At 36.2% G+C, this 21,284-nt stretch overlaps 1 protein-coding gene across 1 annotated transcript in view; it reads right to left on the bottom strand.

The window, feature by feature from the left end:
• Positions 1 to 21,284, bottom strand: part of cdkal1 (CDK5 regulatory subunit associated protein 1-like 1) — a 276,863-nt gene that overhangs the window by 89,211 nt on the left and 166,368 nt on the right. Inside the window, exon 10 of the mRNA XM_014014250.1 lies at positions 12,682 to 12,827. Coding sequence (XP_013869704.1) covers positions 12,682 to 12,827 — 146 coding nt within the window. The remainder of the gene's footprint in view (positions 1 to 12,681; positions 12,828 to 21,284) is intronic.

Genomic DNA, 21,284 nt, shown 5'->3' with positions numbered 1-21,284 from the left:
CCATCCATCCATCCATCCATCCATCCATCCATCCATCCATCCATCCATCCATCCATCCATCCATCCATCCATCCATCCATCCATCCATCCATCCATCAATAGCACAAGAATTGTGTAACGAGAAAAGTGGTGAAACACGTACAGAAGAAAAAAATGGATCTCAACAGAGTGAATGCTTTATAATAAGCCATCACATAATTATTGAACCAACACAAGAAAACAAAAGAATGCCCCCCACTGTGCTGTCTTTTTATTGTAACAATCAGATTGAAGTATTTTGGATATCTCAGTGACAGCTAATATGATGTAACAACCTGACTACATCAGAACAAAGCTGATGTCATCACTGCAGTGAGAACATATTTAAAATCATTAGGCAAGGAGTAGGAATCTGAAAAACCTTTAAAAGACTAAAATGTATTAATATTAAAAAAAAAATCAAGAGCTGTATGTGAAAATACAAAGACTGGTGATGGCTTCAGTGGGTGTTAAGAGCTGTAATCATTAAAAAAGGTCGTCTGTTTTGCTCATTTTTTTCCTGTGTAAACATTTAAAAAATGTTTTTATTGATATTATACAGTATGTGTTCAATGAACAACTCTTGAAATTGCAGAAGTTAGAAAATGATTTTTGTAGGATGTCCAAATAATCTTTATACGCTACAGATCTTTAAAAGTTACATATGTTGCGTGCTGAAAACAAACAGAAATGATTTTTTATTTGATGCAGTGAATAGAGAAAAATGCTATGAGTGTATTATGTCAGGATTGCTTTCAAATTGAAAGACATTTCCAAATTCGCTATGATCCACCTACATCCTGTAGGTATTTTGGCACTTATGCATTGCACATATGCAAAACTTGGCACTGAACCCAGGCCCGATCTGGACTTACAATGCATAAAGACCAATAAAGAGTGTGGCGAGGACATCATTCACTATAAAGGTGGTCTAATATGTGCAGTTTAAAATCCTTGGATTAATAAAAGTATTGTGTGACATTTTAAATTGGTGTTGCAAATAAGCTTGAGCTTAACTCTTTTCTTTTAGTCAGTAATTTAGTCTTATATTATGTAGTGATGCAAAATAAACCCATTCATTCATGTAACTCTATATGAAGCGATTAAACATGCTGGATATGCTGGAGTTTTAATAATACTAAAGCTTTAAACCTGTGGTGTAAAATAATCTTTATCTTTTTATGCCGCAGGTCATTTGTAAAGATCGAGGTGGCTGCTGTGGGATGAGCGGAGAGCCAAGTAAATAATGATTCCACTGAAGTCATCAGTAAACTTTATCATTTAATGAAACACCCTGAACACAGCGGAGCAGAACTGCAGCTCAATTCTACACACACACACACGTGTAAGCTAGCAGAGACATACATCATTAGCCTTGGAGAAGGGTAATGAGAACACACACACACATTTCATTAGTCTGAGCTAGAAGTAATGAGAGCACGGACACCACAAATCCATCTACACACAGACATTCACACATGTGCATATAAAAGCTTCTAGAGGGCAGCGGTGCAAAGACTGAAGACTTGTGACTGTCTGGCCAGGCGTTAAATGGACTGTACCTTTGCACTTCATTTCAATTTAATCCAACCTTTAGTGGCATATCAGCAGTGTGTGATTCATCCCTCCATCTGACAGCTCAAACCTGACCTGAGCAGATATGGAGAACATCAAGACACTGGACAACTGCTGGACATAAAAGCCCTACTTGAATGAAATGAATGGCTGACATGACTTTCATGTAGACTTTGGTGATCTTTTCATCATGCACCTCACAGCTCACCCACGTAAAAGTTAGAAATAATCCTAATGACACACATTTCTAAAAGCAAGGAACTTTTTTTTTTGGACAATGAGTCAATGTTCCCAAAATGTTAAAAAGTTCAATAATTAAAAGTGACATTTTCAAAGTAACTCCAAGGGAGAGAAGAAAAACAACCAAACTCCATTAAAATGAATTTATGGAAGTAAAAAACATTAAGGTAAATGTTAGGATGCAATTACCAACAGTTTAAATGTTTCATATCTAAAAGCTGTTTGTTCTTTAGAACAGCTTTAGGCTCTTATGCAGATGAGTTTAACTCAAATGACAAAAAGATTAGACACGTTTGCTTTCAGATTAACTGTCTGGAAATTCAGCTATGTGCAACCTTAGTCTTCAGTTTCAGCCAAAAATCACCACAGTGTGTACACACACACATGCACGTACATGTTTGTATTTCTATCCTTATTAGGACTGTGTGTATTGACTCATACATTTCCAATAATTTTTGTAGCCTAACCCTACAGAAATGATTGATTACCCTAAACTCTAATCTAAACTCAATTCACACTTTAATCCTGAACCTAACCCCTAACCAAAAGATTGTGTTCCACCATATTAGGGCCAGTCTTTGATCCCCAAAAGGACTACTAATCTTGACAAGGTAGGCGTTTATAAGAATAACAACCATAAAAAGGTAACAAAAACTAGGTACACAAACACACTGTAATAAAAAAATGTAATTTTTAAATTTGACTGAAGTTGTACAATAAATAAAGGAAATAAACTAAGTGTGTGATGTAGAACGATGATTTGACTGATGTTGTCGTTGCTTGTAATCATTCATAACTAACTATTCATTTAATGAGTCATTAAGCTGATGGGCACCAGAGCTCAAGAACATCATTGTGGGGGGATTTCTTGAAATGAGGATAAAACTCTTCAGCTTAAATGCTTCTTTGACATCATATTTCCAAAATTATGAGCTACGTCAGACTTTATTAGAGTCAAAAAGGATGGCAAATTAAACACCGACACTATGGTTGACTTTCCATTTCATCAAATCAATAACAAGGTAAACTGCTAAACATAAAGAACATCTGCCTAATTTTCTAATCACTGGAAACAAAAACACACAACTCTGCAATGTTTGAGATGTAATGAGAGGTAATGTAAACTTGCTGTGTCATAATACCAATATTTTTGCTACATAATGTAAAAATATGAATCAAACTAACAAAAAAGGAAAAAAAAGCACATTTGATATTTTCTTTTGAATGACGTTTTTCAGTGTTTATGGTGAAACAAATGCTAGCTCTGCATGTCATAATGAAATATGAAAACAATACAAGCATAAACAAAACAAACTTCTGAGGTGAGTTTATTTATTCATCAAACACAAGAATTTAGTCCAGAATCCTTTTTTTTTTGATTCAGTGAACCGAACCACCTCCTCTCTGAAAAACCAGTAGTTCCTCCTGGTTTTTAAGGACAAGCTGAGCCCTGACTACTTTCTGTTTAACAGTAGGCTTTACTAACAGTGGGTGCACATTTTCTACTTTAGTCTTACTTGCTTAGACAGGATGCTCACAAGGCTTATAGATTTACTCTCATCCCCTCACATCTCCCATCCTTTTAATGCCGTTCTGTGAACTGCTCTCCCGGGTGACGTAAACTGAGCCACACCAGATGAGGACACAGGCTTCTAATTAAGGAAGCAATAATTGTGATCTCTGTCAGAAGGACAAAGACATTTGTCTCCAGTGTTTGCTGCATTAAAACGCTCTGTAAAACAAAGGTGAAGTAAAAAGTCATCATTCACTCAGGTAATTTTCTGCACAAAACTCCACCCTAAAGTGTTCTGAATGACCCCACGGTCTTTCTAAATGAACTTTATAAATTATCCATTTATAAATAATTTCTTTCACACATATAATTGATAACTAACTTTATCTTCAGTTTGCATCTGTAATCAGTCTCTTTTAAAAGCCTTTTGGTGGCAAATTTATCTCCAGATGAAAACAGTATAAAAGGATTTTGAAACAGAAACTCAGAAATAAACCCTTTAAAACTTGAACGTGTTACATAATCGAAAAGGTAAAAAAACAGAGTCACTCTAATAAAAACATATTTATAATGTCATATGGAGACATTTTAGTCCATTAACTGTGACTGAAACTGTGTTGGAGTGAGCTTTGAAATGCAGGGTGACTCAAACACTGGGAAGGAGAAATCTGATGTTAGGTGAATTGAAAGCCAAGTCACATAGTGAAAAATGGCTGAGCTCTGAGTATCAGCTGACCTTGTGTGAAAGCATTTAGGTGGACAGTAAAACAATGCTTTTGAGGTCACCTGACATGCCTTTACATTTTTAAAGGAGAGTATGTTTTCACTAATTTACTCCCAGTCACATTGACCTGCAAAATTTGTACACAATTGTAAAGCTCCTAAACAAAATATTAAAACATTACAGCACAAACTTCTTAAACCAGCAAGCAGAAAATAAACTGTAAGCTAATTTCAACCTGAAAGAGCTGTAAAGGTTAAATATTCAGTCTACTATTTTAGGTAAATCAGATAGTACATAGTTTCTGTTACAGTCTACACTGTATTATGTTGGCAGGAAACAATTCAAAGTACTTTCCAACACTAAAGTACAAAATCTTATGTTTTAGAGCAAAATAAAAACGTCAAACGTTTTAAATTTTAGGCGAATACAAAGATATGTAAGAGGAACCTGTTTAACGTAACAAAAAATATTTCAGAAACACCTTCAGGTTCAGTCTTGAGGATTTAAATTATTTTTAAAAATGATGACAAACAAACAAAAACACAAACTTTCTGCTTTTGATTCTTTGTTCTAAAACAACGATGATCTGAGAAGCTTAATAGAAATGAGTATGACCTAATGAAGAAAAACCTTACTCTTGTAATTACACTGAGGCTGTCTGAAATAAACCTGAGTGTGTGTGTGTGTGTGTGTGTGTGTGTGTGTGTGTGTGTGTGTGTGTGTGTGNGTGTGTGTGTGTGTGTGTGTGTGTGTGTGTGTGTGTGTGTGTGTGTGTGTGAGGTTTGTGTGACGGAAATAAGGTTTAATTCAGAGAAAGTGTCAATAAGACAACAATGTGTTGGTAATTGCCAAGAATCATTATCTACATGCTGGCTCTCGCTCTACAGACCCTCAGTCTCACAGTTTCAGCTTCTTGTGAAGTTAATGATTTGTCTCCACTTGCTTCCTGTACTTTAAAATGGGCCACTTCTCTTCACTAAGCCAGACTTTTTGACACACACATACACATACACAATCAAGTAAGTAGACAGGAAGGCTCTTTTTTCTAAGAACAAAACAAAAGGCTACAAACACAAAACAATTAAGATGGTAAATAAATGCAACAGCTGTTATTGTTATTGAACTTTGGTGAGTTTTAAATCACTCAATTCTACTTTGTCAGACAAAAGTTAACTTACAAATACATATTAATCTGACAAAATACAAATAAAAAAAGTAATCTTGAATTCTGAACTCTGAGAGGAGCATCCAGAGAGTTCAAATTACTCAAAAGTGTGTGTTTATGTGTGTGCGCACGCATGAGGAAAATCTTCTGTGCCTCCAGAGACTTAAGCAGGCTGTTTGCTGTACGTGCTCTTGCCGTGACTAAATAGAGTTTTTAATTCAAAAAGAGTCAAAACAAACACAGAAACCCGACGCTTCATTTACTTGCTGAATCATCAGCTGGAGGGAACTGCGAGGGGAAAGCAGGTGTGGAATGTTGACAAGTCCCGCCAGTGTGCCAAGTTATAGCAGTAAACTCTGATCTTTCCCGCCTCACCTCTTTTTTTCTTCCTTTCCCCTGCTGTGTTCTTTTTTTTTTATTTCAACCCAGTCCCTTAAGGGGAGATACCATCTCTCCTGCCGGCTATTGAAGTGAAACTTTAGCTCCGGCCGATACCTTAAACCCGTAAGTGTGTGAGTGTGTATGCGTGAACCAATAATGGTATCTTCAATGACAAACAGTGCAGCAGACTGTCTCAAGACAGCACACACAACTCTGTGGAGTCACGCTACTGCAGCATGTGTCCTGCTGTAACCCTGAGAGGTTTGATATAACCCTGTCAGTCCTCGTGACTAATGGCTATGACTAACACAGGATCGCACGCACAGACAGGACACAAACAACTGTCCTGGAGCTGTTGGCTTGTCAAGAACTTGTTGTTACACATAAGACCCACCTAGACGGGCACAAAGTTTATCATCAACATGTTATACCAACAGTCACAGCATCGCTCTGGCTACTCATTTCAAGATACTAACAGAATATTAGGAGGCCAACACAAAGCACAAACAAGCATCTACTGCAGGGACGGGCAACTGGTGGCCCGCAGGACACATTTGGCCTGCCACTGATTTCTGTCTGGCCCGTCAAAGCAGGTTTAAAATTCATTTTTGAAGATTACAAAAGTATATAAAAGTTTCACAGTGGCACTGAAATGGTTGTAATGACAAGTTTGCCACTAGATGGTGCCTCCAAAGCAGACGTGCACGTCTCCTCTACCTGTGAGGAAGAGATGTTTTAGCCATGGGCAAGAACAGAGAAAAGAAAACTGGACAGATAAAATTGAATGTTTCAGGTGAAATTTGAGATAGACTATCTGTTCACAGAATTTCAAGGCTAACCTGTGTTTAGTCTGCTTATGACGCTGTCTGCCATGAAGAATTTTAATACATGTTGCCACTACAATGTGTTGCACAAAGCTAAATATGAGAAGTTTACTGAAGTCACAAGTTCATAAATAGCTACTTTTACCACTAAACGTGTCATGTCATTGCACTTCAGCTCGCTAAAGTAAATGAGTGTTTATTTTTTGTTTGCATAAAATGTTTTGTATTCATATTTATAAAACGAGTACAACTGTTGAACCTGCATTTGAGCATGAAACACATGCAAAGTTACTGCACTGTATAATAGTATAATAAACATATCTACACAAACGTTTTTATAAAGGCAGTTTTATTACATTTGGGTAAGTGTGAAGCTACATGCCCATCTGGTAGTGCCAACAAATTAATTAAATACAAAAAAGTTAAGTTGTCCATCCCTGACTTACAGTGTTAAGACTTTCACACTACTTTAACAAAATTCTAGCCAGTATACATATTAGTCCAATTGTTTGTTTTGTGGTTTAGTTACATGTTTTATGCTTTGATTGAAAAAGCTGTATATAACCCAACAGTCAACTGGTGATTGTCGGTCTACCACTGGACACAAACAGAGATTAATGATAAGTGCTCATAGTTAGACCAAAGGTAATATTTTTTGGGGGGACCCAAGGTGAAAACTAGAATGTCTGAAAAAAAAAGCATACTTCCCAAGGGAGAACATGCAAACTCTAAACAGAAAAAAATAATAAACCAACTGAGATTAAAATCTTTCCTCTTCGAAGTGCGAGGCAACAGTGCTTACAACCATACCACTGTGCAGATAAACAAAACTATTCAGCAGTGGTGGGCACCAGTCCGCTAAAGCGCAAATTCGCTAATTGCGGACCTAAATATTTCGTTTGCGTTTTAGCGGCCTTACTAATTTTTATAATTCATAAGCTGATTTGCACTTTCTAAAATTAAAATGCAGTACTGCTAATAACTAATTATCTACCAGTCATCATTTGCTTGAACAGCGGAAGGTAAGGCTGTCAATGAATCACAACACACGTGATCTATCCAGCAGCACCCCTCCCAGATAAACACACTTATTGGAAAGGTATACATCCTTGCTGACTGTTGCTTTCAGTCAAGGTTCTCATTTCCCACAATGCTTTATGTCTGCTTATGTAGCAGGAAGGCAATAGCAAAATCAGTTAATGTTTGTAATCCATACTAAAATTTTGTATGTATTGATTTATTTTACTTTACAATCGGAGCTCCATTAAAAAAAAATTTAAACGCTGGAGCTCAATACTTGACGTAATTGGTAGAATCAATCGGCCAACGGGGTTAGAGACTCAGAAATGATTTAAAGATTTTATGCTGGTGAAGACAGACAACTAGTGGTCAACTGGAGCAACTACATGGAAAACTTTAAAATCCAAGCTCTTATTTTGAAGGGAAGATAGTTTCCTGTACTCCGTGCTTTCGTTTCCCGTCACAAATTAAATCCGTCATGTACCCAGAATGCATCGCTTCAGTTTTCCAATAAAGTTTTAAAATTAATTTATTGATGCTTCTTTAATGAAAAATCTACAACAAACAAAAGAAAAAGACAAAGCAGCCGAACTAGTAATCCTCAACAACCTTTTAATTTTTACACCAGGAGCAAAGAGTTCATACATCGCTATTTGGTAGTGTTGTGCATATATTGTAAATGAATTGTTGCCAGCTAGTAGGTGTCAAAATGAACTTGTGCTTTAAAATTAGCTTCCGCTTGTTTTTCTATGGCATAAGCACTTTTGAAGTTGTGGACCTAAATAGTTTCATAAGCACTTTAGAAATTGTGGAGATAATTTTTGGATTAGCGCTGCCCACCACTGCTATTCAGTATCTTTATTGTACTGTATTTAATAATGGATGCAAGCAACCCAACATTTGGCTATTTTTTAATTATTATTTTGAAAGAGAGTTGTGTTAAGTTAGATAAAAGGCATCCTTTACAGAAAGAGAGAAACAGAAAACAATACACCAGTGCAAGATCATTAGAAGATTTATGGAAGTAGAAGGTTCATCTTGGTCATGTTATAGGTCAAGAATGTTATAGGTCAAGAATGTGTTAATTATCAGTCCAGGGTCATGTTGCCAATAAGCTACTTATATCAAGAAGATTTAAAACTTGAAGTCTGCATTCCTTTGGGGGAAAAGTTAAATAATGGAGTTGTAATTTCTTGTTGTGGATCTAATTCTGCCATTTAACACTACAGGGAAAAATATGTATATTCAAATGGTTATATAAAAAACTAAAGCTGAAAAGAATGTAAGTGGATCTCCATGAAGGAAGGACCTCTATGACCTGAAGCTTATAGGCTTTTCAGAGGTGAGGAACACCTAAACCCAAGACGCACCTTAGTGGGTGTGAAAGTCCTACAATGCCAAACCATTTCCAAATTTTAATATTATTCAGTAACAAGACTGCTTCAGCTGTCTCCTCCTCTAAACTAACCACAAATATTGGCATTAAAACTGTCAAGACTCTGCTCCTCTGCAGATGTAACCAAACCCCAACTCACAGGAATATAACTATTTTCTAAGCGTTTTATCTTTGGCTTAAATGTTTCAAACACATTTAATCCTCAAGAGTAGTTCAGGGAAAATGTGCCCAGATTTTATGACAAACTATAAAATGACTGTGGAAAATCTTCTGACCACATTCACACACACTGTAACAGTATTATTCCACCTTAAAAGGATTTTCAGCAAATATCATTGCATAAAGACTGTACATTGTCATGTTTTTGATTCATCAAAGCAAGGAGAAAAAGAGTAAAATAATATGGTTGCATTAGCAAATGAGAACAAATTGAATGCTTTCAGTTTAATTATTATTGTGCTGATTGTTAGAATTATTCACAATAGAAAACCATTTGGTCATAATATCTTTAAAAAACTGTCGCAATGTTACTTGGAGAAAAGCAAATCTTTTACAGTATTCCCACTGTGGTTTGGATGGAATGACTTTAATGGAACAATTTATGTCCAAATTTGCTAAGAACAGGATTTAAGCGCTGTGGGAAAAAAAATCTTAATTTTTTTTTGGAGGGAAAAATCTCTGAGAAACAAATTGACAAAAATATGCTCAAGTCTAGTCTTGGTTTAAAATGTATACCTTAAAAAATGTTGTTTAAACAATCAATTATATCTTTGTCCAGATTGTTTTACTGATTTAATTTATTGTCTGAAACAAACTTTTTATATATATTTTAGGTTATCCAAACATTAAAACTAGTCTAAAGGGCTTAAAAGGTTTTCTTGAAGCTATAGGACAGGTTTAGAAAAAGCACTCAACGCAGCTCATTGACAAGCTGGATGGAAGTCACTGGCGGGACGCCTGTTACCCAACCGTAACATAAATGGATTGACATATGGGCCAATCCTTCTCCTTAAAATTGTTGTATCATTCAAACTCTTTTAAAAATAACTTTAACAGTGTGGCAGGATGTAATTTTCTTTTTAAATCAGGCTACAGCTGACAAGCAATACAATCTATGATTAGCAAAATCCCAAAATTTCTCAGCAGAGCTTTGTCCAAATTATCAGCTTGATGCACCCACCTGTTTGTTCAATCTAATGCCATGTCTTCCCAAGGTTACAAAAATTAACCGATGTGAATAAAACTTGATTCATCAGACCCTGACAACATGTTGCATTGCTGAATGAGAAACCAGAAGATAGCATATTTAAAATATAAATTAATTTAGTTGTTGATATGAAATAGCTCAGACAACTAACTGGTCTGCAGTTACACAGCTAAATTCGAAACAAAAATGCATAATATGAATTAGAATCACTAATAACATTTTTGCCAATTTGTGCTTCTGTAGCTCTTCATAGATGAACTCTTAATATTATTTGTAAAGGCTCTTTTTACATATCTGTGAAGAAAAATGAAATTGTCACCAATGTATTTAAGTTTTAAATGTATTTTAATTGTTTCTTTCTTGTTTTCCTTATAAATGTATTGTATGCCAACTGTCACGACATATTCTGAATCATTTCAACTGATGTTGTAAGCTTCTGGTAGCGCACCTTTATAGTGTCATTTGTTGTTGTTCCAGCTTAAACCTCACCCACAAACACCCGTAGTTTCTGCACAACTGGATTGCAGAACTATTTACTTTGTTACTATTGGAATGTGAACACGTAAGGGACAATGAAATAGGAAGTATAACCACATTCTAAGGTGTTTTTCTCTGTTTAAGAACCACACAACAAGTTTTAACTGAAACTAGGAAACATTGCTGCTCAGATAAAGAACCATTCCTTGCATGTCAAAAATGACCAGTTTTGGGACTGGTTTCTACTAAAAGTATGAAGATGTTTCACTGAGGCTGTGTCCTCAGACTCAACTTGTATTGCTGTATGCATGCTGACTCTCATTTTATTGAAATAAAATTACTCAGAGACCACTGTAGTGAAGAACTTTTTGATCATATATTTCTGCACTTTGTTTAACAGACATGATATAGTTTTTTTTCCACCACATATCTGTAGCATAAGCTACATAAAAATCATCACCAGTTCCATTTTATATTTAATCCTGCCAGACTCTGACCCATTTGAGGCTGTTGCATAAAAATGTATTGATTCCTGCAGCACATGGACATCATCCGATTAAAGCAATTTTTACATTTACAAAACATGTTGTGCAACACCAAAAGATATGCACGCAAGCTGTGAATGTCTAAATATTTAGAATAGTGCTACTTTAAGTGCTGAATAGTTTTTTTGCTAAGGATCATCTAGTTGTTAATTATGTAAAACCAAGTACACATTTGGATTTAAATTTGTTGCGGGTATATAAATAGTTGCACTGATCGAAAAAAAACATAATTCCAAAAGAAAAGGTTGTTATAATCTGGTGAAAAAAAATAACACGCTACACGTTACCTCACTGACATACATATGCCTCATCTTTACTGTCTAACACTACCAAAAGATTAAAAACGACACAAACTCATTTTAATATGAATTCCTCAAACTTGCATTATTGAAGCATCACTTTGTTTATTTGCCACTCCAACATGCACCTACGTAAATACACTGCTCAAAAAAATAAAGGGAAAACTACTGCTCAAAAAAATAAAGGGAACACTTAAACAACGCACGCTAACTCCCGATCTTAATCAATGAAATATTCGCATTGAGTACTTAGTTCTGTACAGAGTTGGATGTGCTTCACAAAAGTTTGATTTACTTGGACTTAGCGTGCGTTGTTTAAGTGTTCCCTTTATTTTTTTGAGCAGTAGTGTTCCCTTTATTTTTTGAGCAGTGTAATTATTTCATAATGGATCATCTATAATACAAAAAGAAGATTAAGTTTTCATCTTTCATTCCACATCATACATTAAATCTGTACAGCCTGTTTACAATCCCATCTTAGAAATGTATACATTTAACTGATTTGTGTGTGTGAATATGTATTAACTGGGTTTATTTTCTCCAAATATGAATTTTATCTAACATCAAGTCTTGTGGGGATTATTCAAAATCATATTTTTTTTAAATATCATCCTATGATATCATTATCTCATCAAAAACACACCCAGAGTGTTGCTTTGTCTCATTCATGCATGTTTGAGAAATCCTTGAATCATACCCCATTTTAACAACGGTACCATCAGTTTTCCGATATGTTTCTATCCTACTTTTAAAAAGAAAGTGGCATATTTAAGCAGCTAAAAAATACGTTTGTTTTTATACTAAGATAATGAGAAATAGCCACCGTACAGCTAACCTGATTCACCAGATGGTTTGTGACACAAAGCCATCTGTGATGCTGTCCAAAGCAGGCATTTCTCAGCTGCTGACTGGGTAAATTACATCCATCAACTACTTTCATTTTTAGCTTTACTTAAGCAGATGGACTGAGGTAAGTTAAACTAATTTTATATCTTTATTTTAAAGTTTCCAGGAAAGCTTTCAAAGCCATGTCTTTCTTCCTATAAATGCTTCCCGCTTCTGACTAAATGTAAGAGATAAAGTATATCCCATTCAGCCCACTGTGAAAATATCCACAAGACTCAAAGCAGTGAACTGAAACAGTACTTTGAAATTAATCAAGAAAAAAATACAAGCATTTGAAAATGTTTCTATTAAATCAATGTATGTCGGGGTATCAAAGTATCAATACAAAGATGGATTTTATGATTTCAAAGTTGGTTTTCTTGGTGAACAGAACAAAGAAACATCGCCATACCTCTCCTTGAGGAAGTCCACCACTCGTTTAAAGTCTTCAATGCAGTATTCTCTCTTCATGTCCATCAGTACACTGTCTGAGGCTGACTGCACGGGAACGTGAAGAAAGGCGAAGACACGTGGATGATTCAGAATCTTAGACATCTCCTAGTTAAACACAGAGGGATGGAAAGACATAAGGATTAAGTACAATAAAAAAACTAACTCAGATATATGACAAAAAAACTGAACTAGTAATAACAACAATAAAACAGTATGTGCAGATAGAAAGTATAGAAATAAATCAAGCTTTCAGTTGCTCTTTATATCCTTTCAGGTTTCTTGATTGAATAAATAGAGTGCAAGATAATTATGAAGATATTTATATGAGTTTAAAAAGAACACAAAAGTAAACAAGAGCAGCGTAACATAAGAAGGTAAAAATATAAACCCTTGTCGCTTTCATAAACCAAGAGGAAAACATTTAATACCTCATCGTTTTATTAAATATATCCTTAGGTAATAATGATTCATTCAGAATTAAACAGACTATGGTGGACAAGTGTATAAGCAAATACTTGACAACCCTGCTCAGTCAGCATGAGCAAATTTCTATTTTCAAAGATTAGTTAAAAAAAACTTAATATGTTTCAAAACCCCTCCTGTTTTCCTTCATATTATTCCTGTGGAAAATTCTTGATAATTACATTCCAAAAACAGTGTCACTTGTCTGATTGAGTGTGCTCAACTGATGTGACTTGTTTCCTTAAATGGGGGGTGGTGTGTGTGTGTGTGTGTGTGTGTGTGTGTGTGTGTGTGTGTGTGTGTGTGTGCGCGTGTGTGTGTGTGTGTGTGTATGGGGAGAGAGAGAGAGAGCAGCCGACTTTGAGCTTCATATCATGTTATGTCATTTCCTCATCAAAAATATATCCATAGTGTTGCTTTAACTGATTTATGCATGAGAAATCCCCTGTAGTGGCTAAATGTGGACTTTGCACAGAGGCCACCAAACTAAATAACTTCACATTGTTAGATTCTAAATGTTAAAGACAGGAGAACAAAAAATACTTTATTCTGAGGAATAAGCTTTGTGACAATAAGGGTTTATCTCATCTTATCTTATCTTAAATACTTTAAGAATTATAATGAAATGAAGGTGTTTATTCTGTATTTTTTCTAGATTTTCCCACATATTTTAAAACAATCATGTTTTATTAAACCCCTACTGGCTCTCCAATGTAATATTATAAAACTATTTTCATTTTAAAGGCTTCAGGGCTTAAGCTACATGTCTTCCAATAAAAAATTGAGTTTGTTTTATTGAAATATCATTTTTTTTAATAAATGCACACACAAAACTAAGTCGCCACCAAAAACAGGTCACACACTGCCTTTAGATTTGATTATGACACACATTCTCTGTGGCATTGTTTGGATAAGCTTCTGCAATGTCACAAGATTTATTTCTATTCAGTGTTGCATTAAATTTTCACCAAGATCTTGCATTGATAATGGTAGAATCTGATCGCTGCTCAAGGCCTTCTCCAGCACATCCCTAAGATTCTCAATGGGGTTAAGGTCTGGACTCCGTGGAGCCAATCCATGTGTGAAAATGATGTCTCATGCTCCCTGAACCACTCTTTCACATTTTCAGCCTGATGAATCCTGGCATTGTCATCTTGGAATATGGCTGTGCCATCAGAAAAGAAAAAAATTCATTGATGGAATAACCTGGTCATTCAGTATATTCAGGTAGTCAGCTGACTTCATTCTTTGAGCACATAATGTAGCTGAACCTAGACCTGACCAACTGCAGCAACCCCACATCATAGACCTTAGTTAAATCCAGGTGGACACTTTTTTTTTTCTCCAGGCAGTGTATATTTGGTCCCAATGGCAAGGTTTAAATAAACATATTTAGTAACTTTTAATTTAAAGCTGTTTCATAAGTAAATGAAATATCTAACACATTTTAAAAATTATGTCAAAACATTTATTTGTGTTCTTTTCTATCCTCTTTGATGCATTAAAATAAAACAAATACAATATTATACATATTACAGGGTTCTAGACTAGCTTTTTGCAACCGGTGCGCCTAACATTTTTTCTTAGGCGCACCAGCACAAAAGTTCATCAGAGTTTTACAGGTTATTTTTTTTTAATCACTGTTCATTAAGGCAACATTAAATTGAAAATAATTAGTTAACAATCTAGTAAACATGAAGTTCTTTATTTGAACCAGAATTGTAGACATCTAACTTACTGAAAAGTATTTAAAGTGATTCTATAAAATTCTAAGTGCAAATGTTTAAGGGCTGAACATCTTATAAACATCTTAAACATTTCATGGTTAAATATTTTTTAGACATATGCCCCTCAGATGGACAGCTCCTGTAGTTTGGCGCTATGGATCTTTGGCCTTGGATAAACCAGAATGATGAACAGAGAATATTGATTAATATCAGAAATATCACTGATATTAAAAGGTTGTGTAGATTTTAAAATAAAAATAATAACACATAGAAGTCTGCAATTTCATTAGCACTAGTTGAATCTTATTATATTATTTCACTTGAATATCGAATATGTCTAGTTTTGTCCTCCTGAGACCCAGAAGAATCAATTTCAGATACTTGGAATGTAACTGTGGTGAAACAAATTAAGTGTAACAGCGGCCTGCCATACATGTGAGCTTCCTCGTCCTGCTGAAATGATTTGCTGCTCACAGAGCAGAACTCAACTGTTTAGCAAGATGGATTTAAGAGCGAGCAACCGTCCACATCTTCTTTTCATCTCCACAGTTAACAAGAAAAAAATGTTTTTCAGACTCCGATATGGGTAAAATAAAATATGGTTGTTTCACTATGCATGCGCGCGCATGCGTGTGTGTGTGTGTGTGTGTGTGTGTATACAGGTTTTTGCTTCATGATGGGTACAATTATTGACCATTTTCCTGGTATACACAGCCAGGTGATATGGTTGGCTATAGAATTGACAGGGAAATGAATGGAAGCAAATGCAAAGTCCCCATGAGGATAAAACAACAAACGTGTGTGTGTGTGTGTGTGTGTGTGTGTGTGTGTGTGTGTGTGTGCGCGCGCGTGCTGCGGGAGGTGTGGAGCGGAGCCCGTGAGCAGAGCGCAGTGTTATTAGGAGAGATGGAGACTGTCGGCGGGCGACTGTTATGGTTGATACTACTGGATTAATTTTTTTTACGGAACATGGAAACTTTTAGTTTTAGCGGGCAACCACTCCCCCTCGAACGACTGGTCGCACCAGTGCGACAGGACATTTTTTTAGTCACACTATTAGGAAATCAGGTCACATTTGCGACCAAATTGGTCGCACTCTAGAGCCCTGTATTATTACAACAGCTATGTTTTAACAAATATTGTAACAATGTAATATTAATTAGGTGGCTATAGTAATAAAAGCTTCGTTTAAGTTTTTGAATAAAAATTAATTAGATCAAGGGATCCATTTTACATATTTCACTTAAATACATCTCTATAAAACTGGAATTTCAGCTCAAGGTTATTTACCAAGTGATGTGTTTTTGCCAATAATTTGATGTTAGAACCTGAAATTCAATAAATATAACTATACAAGTCAATCAAAACACACTCAAGGTGAAAGAATCAAAATTTTCACGGTTGGCTCAATGAATATAACAAAGATTTCATTAAAATTCCTCTCTCTTTGTGCACTCTTTTTCCCTACAGACCTTCAATAAAAACCTCCCTCTCTCATTTTTCCCATTTATCTTTTTTAGATTACTAAAGTCAAAAGAAAAGCAGCTTCGGGAAGTTATTGTGCACCCAGTAGATGTAAAGTCTCTTGAGTCAAGGTTGTTCCTGTAGAGGCCCTTTATGTCTGACAAGTTGACGGCTGTTACCGAGGCATGCAGGTCTCCATTTGAAATCAAAATGATGAAGGGAAGAAAGAAAAAATATATTAAATCTATAATTAACTCAGTGAAGATTTCAAGCCCTTAGGTATTTTTCTGTTTTTACTAAAAGTCGTACAAATGCTTACAGTTTACTTTGTTATTATGTTTTTTGAACTGAGTAGTTTCATTGTTACATTGTCAAAGGTTTAAAGTAAACAAGACACTTAGTGGGAAAAATACAACCCAACTATAAACTAACAGAATATTACATTTAAAAAAATGTAACAGAGGCTATATACTGTATATATTACTTGACAAAAGGTACAATTATACTGAAATTATATTTGAAATCCTTTACCTCACAAGTTAGGAAAGAATGTTTACCTCTGTTTACCAATTGGATCTAACTTCTTACCATCACCTATGGCCAGGAACTTTGTGTAGTGGCTGAAAGAATGAGACTGCAGTGGTCAAAGTGTCTTTGCATGGTAGCTGGACTCTCCCTTAGAGATGGGGTGGGTAGTTCAGTCATCCAGAAAAGACTCAGAGTAGAGCCGCTGCTCCTCCACGTCGAGAGGAGCCAGTTGAGGTGGCTCGGGCATCTGGTAAGGATGCCTCCTGGACGCCTCCCTGGTGAGGTATTCCGGGCACGTCCCACCGGGAGGAGGCCCCGAGGAAGACCCAGGACACGCTGGAGGGACTATGTCTCTCGGCTGGCCTGGGAACGCCTTGGAGTTCCCCCGGAGGAGCTGGAAGAAGTGGCTGGGGAGAGGGAGGTCTGGGCCTCCCTTCTGAAGCTGCTGCCCCTGCGACCCGACCCCGGATAGGCGGAAGAAAATGGATGGATGGATGGATGAATATTTCTTAATATATAAAATTTAACAAATATCAAGACAACATCCAACTCTGTATTGTTACATCAGTTTTTTAACTAATTTCTTTAAGGTGAAAACTCTTGAAAACAACAAGACTGTTTTGTCTTATTGCACAAATTCAATTCAATTCAGTTTATTTATATAGTGTCAAGTCACAACATACGTTGTCTGCTTAAAATCCAGCTCCACGTAATTTCTACTATTGATGTCATTTCCCCACTGGAAAAATTGTGTGATTGAGGTCCATGGAAGGCAAATAATTTTAAACCAAATAAGCAAAAGAGGATTGAGTTAAAATAAATAAAAAGGTATTCAAGCTACGTTTTGAGCATCCAAAACACGTCCTGCGCTTCAAGCTGGCTGTCGGAAAGCACCTGTTGTCTTCCTCTGCCAATCTCTTTTTAATGGCGGATGAAATAAAGAAAATGGCGGTACTTTATTTACTTTGAGCAAGCAAACGTCATGCTCACAAGATAATTAATCCACCAGATTATTCAGAAGTGGTCTGTTCAGTGACTTTTAGTCCAGGAGCTGCGAGGCTTTCAAGCTACGTTCAGACCGAGCTCTGTTTACTGAACCAGCGGCTGCTGACGTCATTACGCTCTTGCGCGATGCAGCGTTCATGACAAGCATGGAAAGTCTCCCACTCTTAGGCCAATACGATCGCAATGAAGTGATGAGAAGATGTTTATTTCTATTTAAACATAAAAACAGCATTTTAATAATAACTAAAGGTGACAAAGATACTTTATTATGGTATAGTATTTAAACATATGCCTGAGAAACACATAATATTGCCCCTTTAAAAAAGTATCGAATTCGGTACCCATCCCTAATGGTGGACGAGCATAGACACATAGCGCATCATGAACTGGTAGGTGCGGTTTGAGCGTCTGACAAGCATGCGGCATGCCGAAGCTCGAGTTCAAAAATCTGAACTTTTGCTGCTCGACGCGCCATGTCAACCAATCAGAGAGACTCTGAGTGCATTTTTCCAAGTGACGATTTCCTGAATGTTGCCCACTAACTTGAAACTGACGGACAGGAGCTCTTCAGCTGAAATTGACCCGTCTGTAGTCTGTGTTCTGCAAGTCAGCGGCTCATTAAACTGACCGTGGTGTTAAACTGGGTTCAGGACAAAAATAGTTTTTCAGCTCACAGCTCCTGCAGTGGTGAAACCCACCGAACAGACCGCCTCTAAATTATCTGGTGAATTAATTATGTGGTGAGTGCAATGTTTGCTTGCTCTCAGTAAATAAAGCAAAGCCATTTTTTTTATTTCATCTTTATTTCATCCACCATTAAAGACAGATCAGAAAAAAACAAACCGTCATCAGACACGCATCTAGTTTCGTTCCTGTCTCAACGTAGCGCGTCCAACTTGAGGTGTCGGGCACGTTTTAGATGCTCAAAACGCTTTCGGTGTGAACATAGCATTATGTCTCTTGGCTGGCCTGGGAACACACTGGAATCCCCCCAGAAGAGCTGGAAGTAGTGACTGTGGAAAGAAAGGTCTGGGCCTCCCTGCACAAGCTGCTGCCCCCAAAACCAGACTCTTACCAGACCCGCTTACAGCGGTGGAGAAAACAGATTTATAACAATAGACCATGGGTTTCTATCTTCTGCTCTTCCAGTTTCATACATAAAAATCTATATCTGTTTTGTTTCCTTTCATTCCTGCATTTTTTTAAACAACTGGAGAGATTGCAGATGTCAAATTTTTTTGTGATGGACATGTTTGAGATGCTATCATCACCATGCTAATCACAAGAAAAAGAAAAAGAAGGGAAAAAAGAGAGGGGAGGAAGGAATGATTTAATGAATCCCTACAAGAATATGCTGATTGCAGTCCATTTTCTCAATTAAGATCTATTGTTGCGTGTTCTCTCCTTCATACAAAGACACTAAAGCATATGAGCACACGAACACAGATGCAGACACAGCTCAGTAGCAGCACCACGGGGGGTTGACCGCAGGAAGCTCCAAATTAGAAAGAATTAATTTGGTTGAAAAATGGAGCTTGATTGGTGACAGAAATCAGGCTGCCACATGTGTGTGAACGTGTTTCTGTGATGGAAAGAGAAACATATAAAGAAGAGTTCATTATGTGAATTTTCAAATGTTTTTCAAGGTGATTTTAAAGTAAAGCCAGGGATTAATTGCGCTCTTCTTTCCTTGATGTAGATGTTACATTTTCGCAATTTAAGTTTGGAATGTAAAGCCAGTTCGGAGTCTGTAAAACTGCAAAAGTGTGTTGTAGCACACACAAAGAACAAATACTAAATGCACAAATAGACATTTCTACATAATTACATCTTTGTGCCACACTAACAACCTTCTTTAAAACCACGTATCAATAAGCACTTTTTCAAACCATCCTACTTTGTGCATTTTATTCTAATTTTGAACCTGACGTATTCATTAATTCACACATTTACAAACTAAGATTTGTTTGATGAGATCAGTGTGTTGGTTAGTGTACATGCACCGTCATGCTTGGATCATTTTTAACAAAAGCTGAAGAAGAATAAAATATTATTTTGCTCTAATAACACTTCCTGAGTAATATGAGAGGCAAACAGCCAACTGACAGCTATGGTAATGGACAAACAAATTCTTTAGCAATTACTAGAAGCCTTTTTTGTATTTGATTTTCATTTATTAGAAAATAAAATTAAAAGCCAACAGAATTCTAACAAAATCCTCAGAATTCCAAGCTCAATTGTTTTCATACTGTCATGCTAAATGTGATTCATGCAGAAAAATGTGATTTATAATAATAAATATGATAAAAACAAGACGTGTGTGACTAACCTTTCATACAACCAATATAATTGTTTTGGCAACACGTTTCCCTGGTTTTAGTAAGCACCAGCATCAGTATGGATGCTGAATGCTCTCAAGTGCACAACATTTTATTTATTTATTTATTTATTTATTTATTTATTTATTTATTTATTTATTTATTTATTTATTGTATATGAAATTTTGGAACTTTGACTTTTGTAGGTGCCTTCAGATTCTTTATTCTTCAAGTTATTTCTTAAAAAAAGTGCCACATCTTTTAAATTTTTGAAAAGTTATGTCAAGGTCAAAGAAAAGAATTTGAGACAAAGGAATGAAACAAATCCCCAGTGATTGCAATCTAACTCAGACTTAAAGTGCTTTGTGAATGTCTGTATCAATGTGTTTCAGGAATTAAAGTAGCTTTAAGAGAGCACATGCTGCTGTGAGTCACAGCATATCTCTGATTACAATTTGGGATTAATTTATAAGGGGTGGTCTTTTCCTCTCACAAACTATTTATCATGTTTGTGTTTCTATCTAACAGGATTAATTCCTCTGTCCAGTGTAAACACAGGATACACTGATATCCCTGCAGCATCTCTACAGTTTGACTGCAACTGATAGTTTGTTTAAGATATTGATGTGTTGATCTGACACCTCTGTGGCCACTTAAAGCGGTGGTCTTAACAAAAGTAAGATCAAACGTGGAAACGGAGTCTGATGACATTTTCTATCACGTTTATGTAGTTACATCATGGACAACTTACTGTGTAGTGGATGAGTAAATGGATGGACAGAGAGGAGCAATCAAGGGAACAAAGGGTTTAGCATCTATGTTCCTCTGTCCTCCAATGTCAAGCTTGGGCAAAGACAAAATTTTAACAAATGGGTCACCTGTGACCTTGATCTTTCACCATAGGGCCTTAAAATCAATAAGGATTATCCTTGACCCACAAGTTATCCAGCTGTGCAGTTAGACATTTCTATTGTAAAGGGCAATCAAATTAGAGCTTAGACAAGTAATTATCCACAAACAAACGGACAGACGGATGGTGACATAGCACAACATAATTT

Source organism: Austrofundulus limnaeus, unplaced genomic scaffold, assembly GCF_001266775.1.
Source record: "Austrofundulus limnaeus strain Quisiro unplaced genomic scaffold, Austrofundulus_limnaeus-1.0 Scaffold112, whole genome shotgun sequence".
NCBI classification, from domain to species: domain Eukaryota; kingdom Metazoa; phylum Chordata; class Actinopteri; order Cyprinodontiformes; family Rivulidae; genus Austrofundulus; species Austrofundulus limnaeus.
Note: the sequence above shows the minus strand (reverse complement) of the source record. Positions and strands in the feature narration are given on the sequence as shown.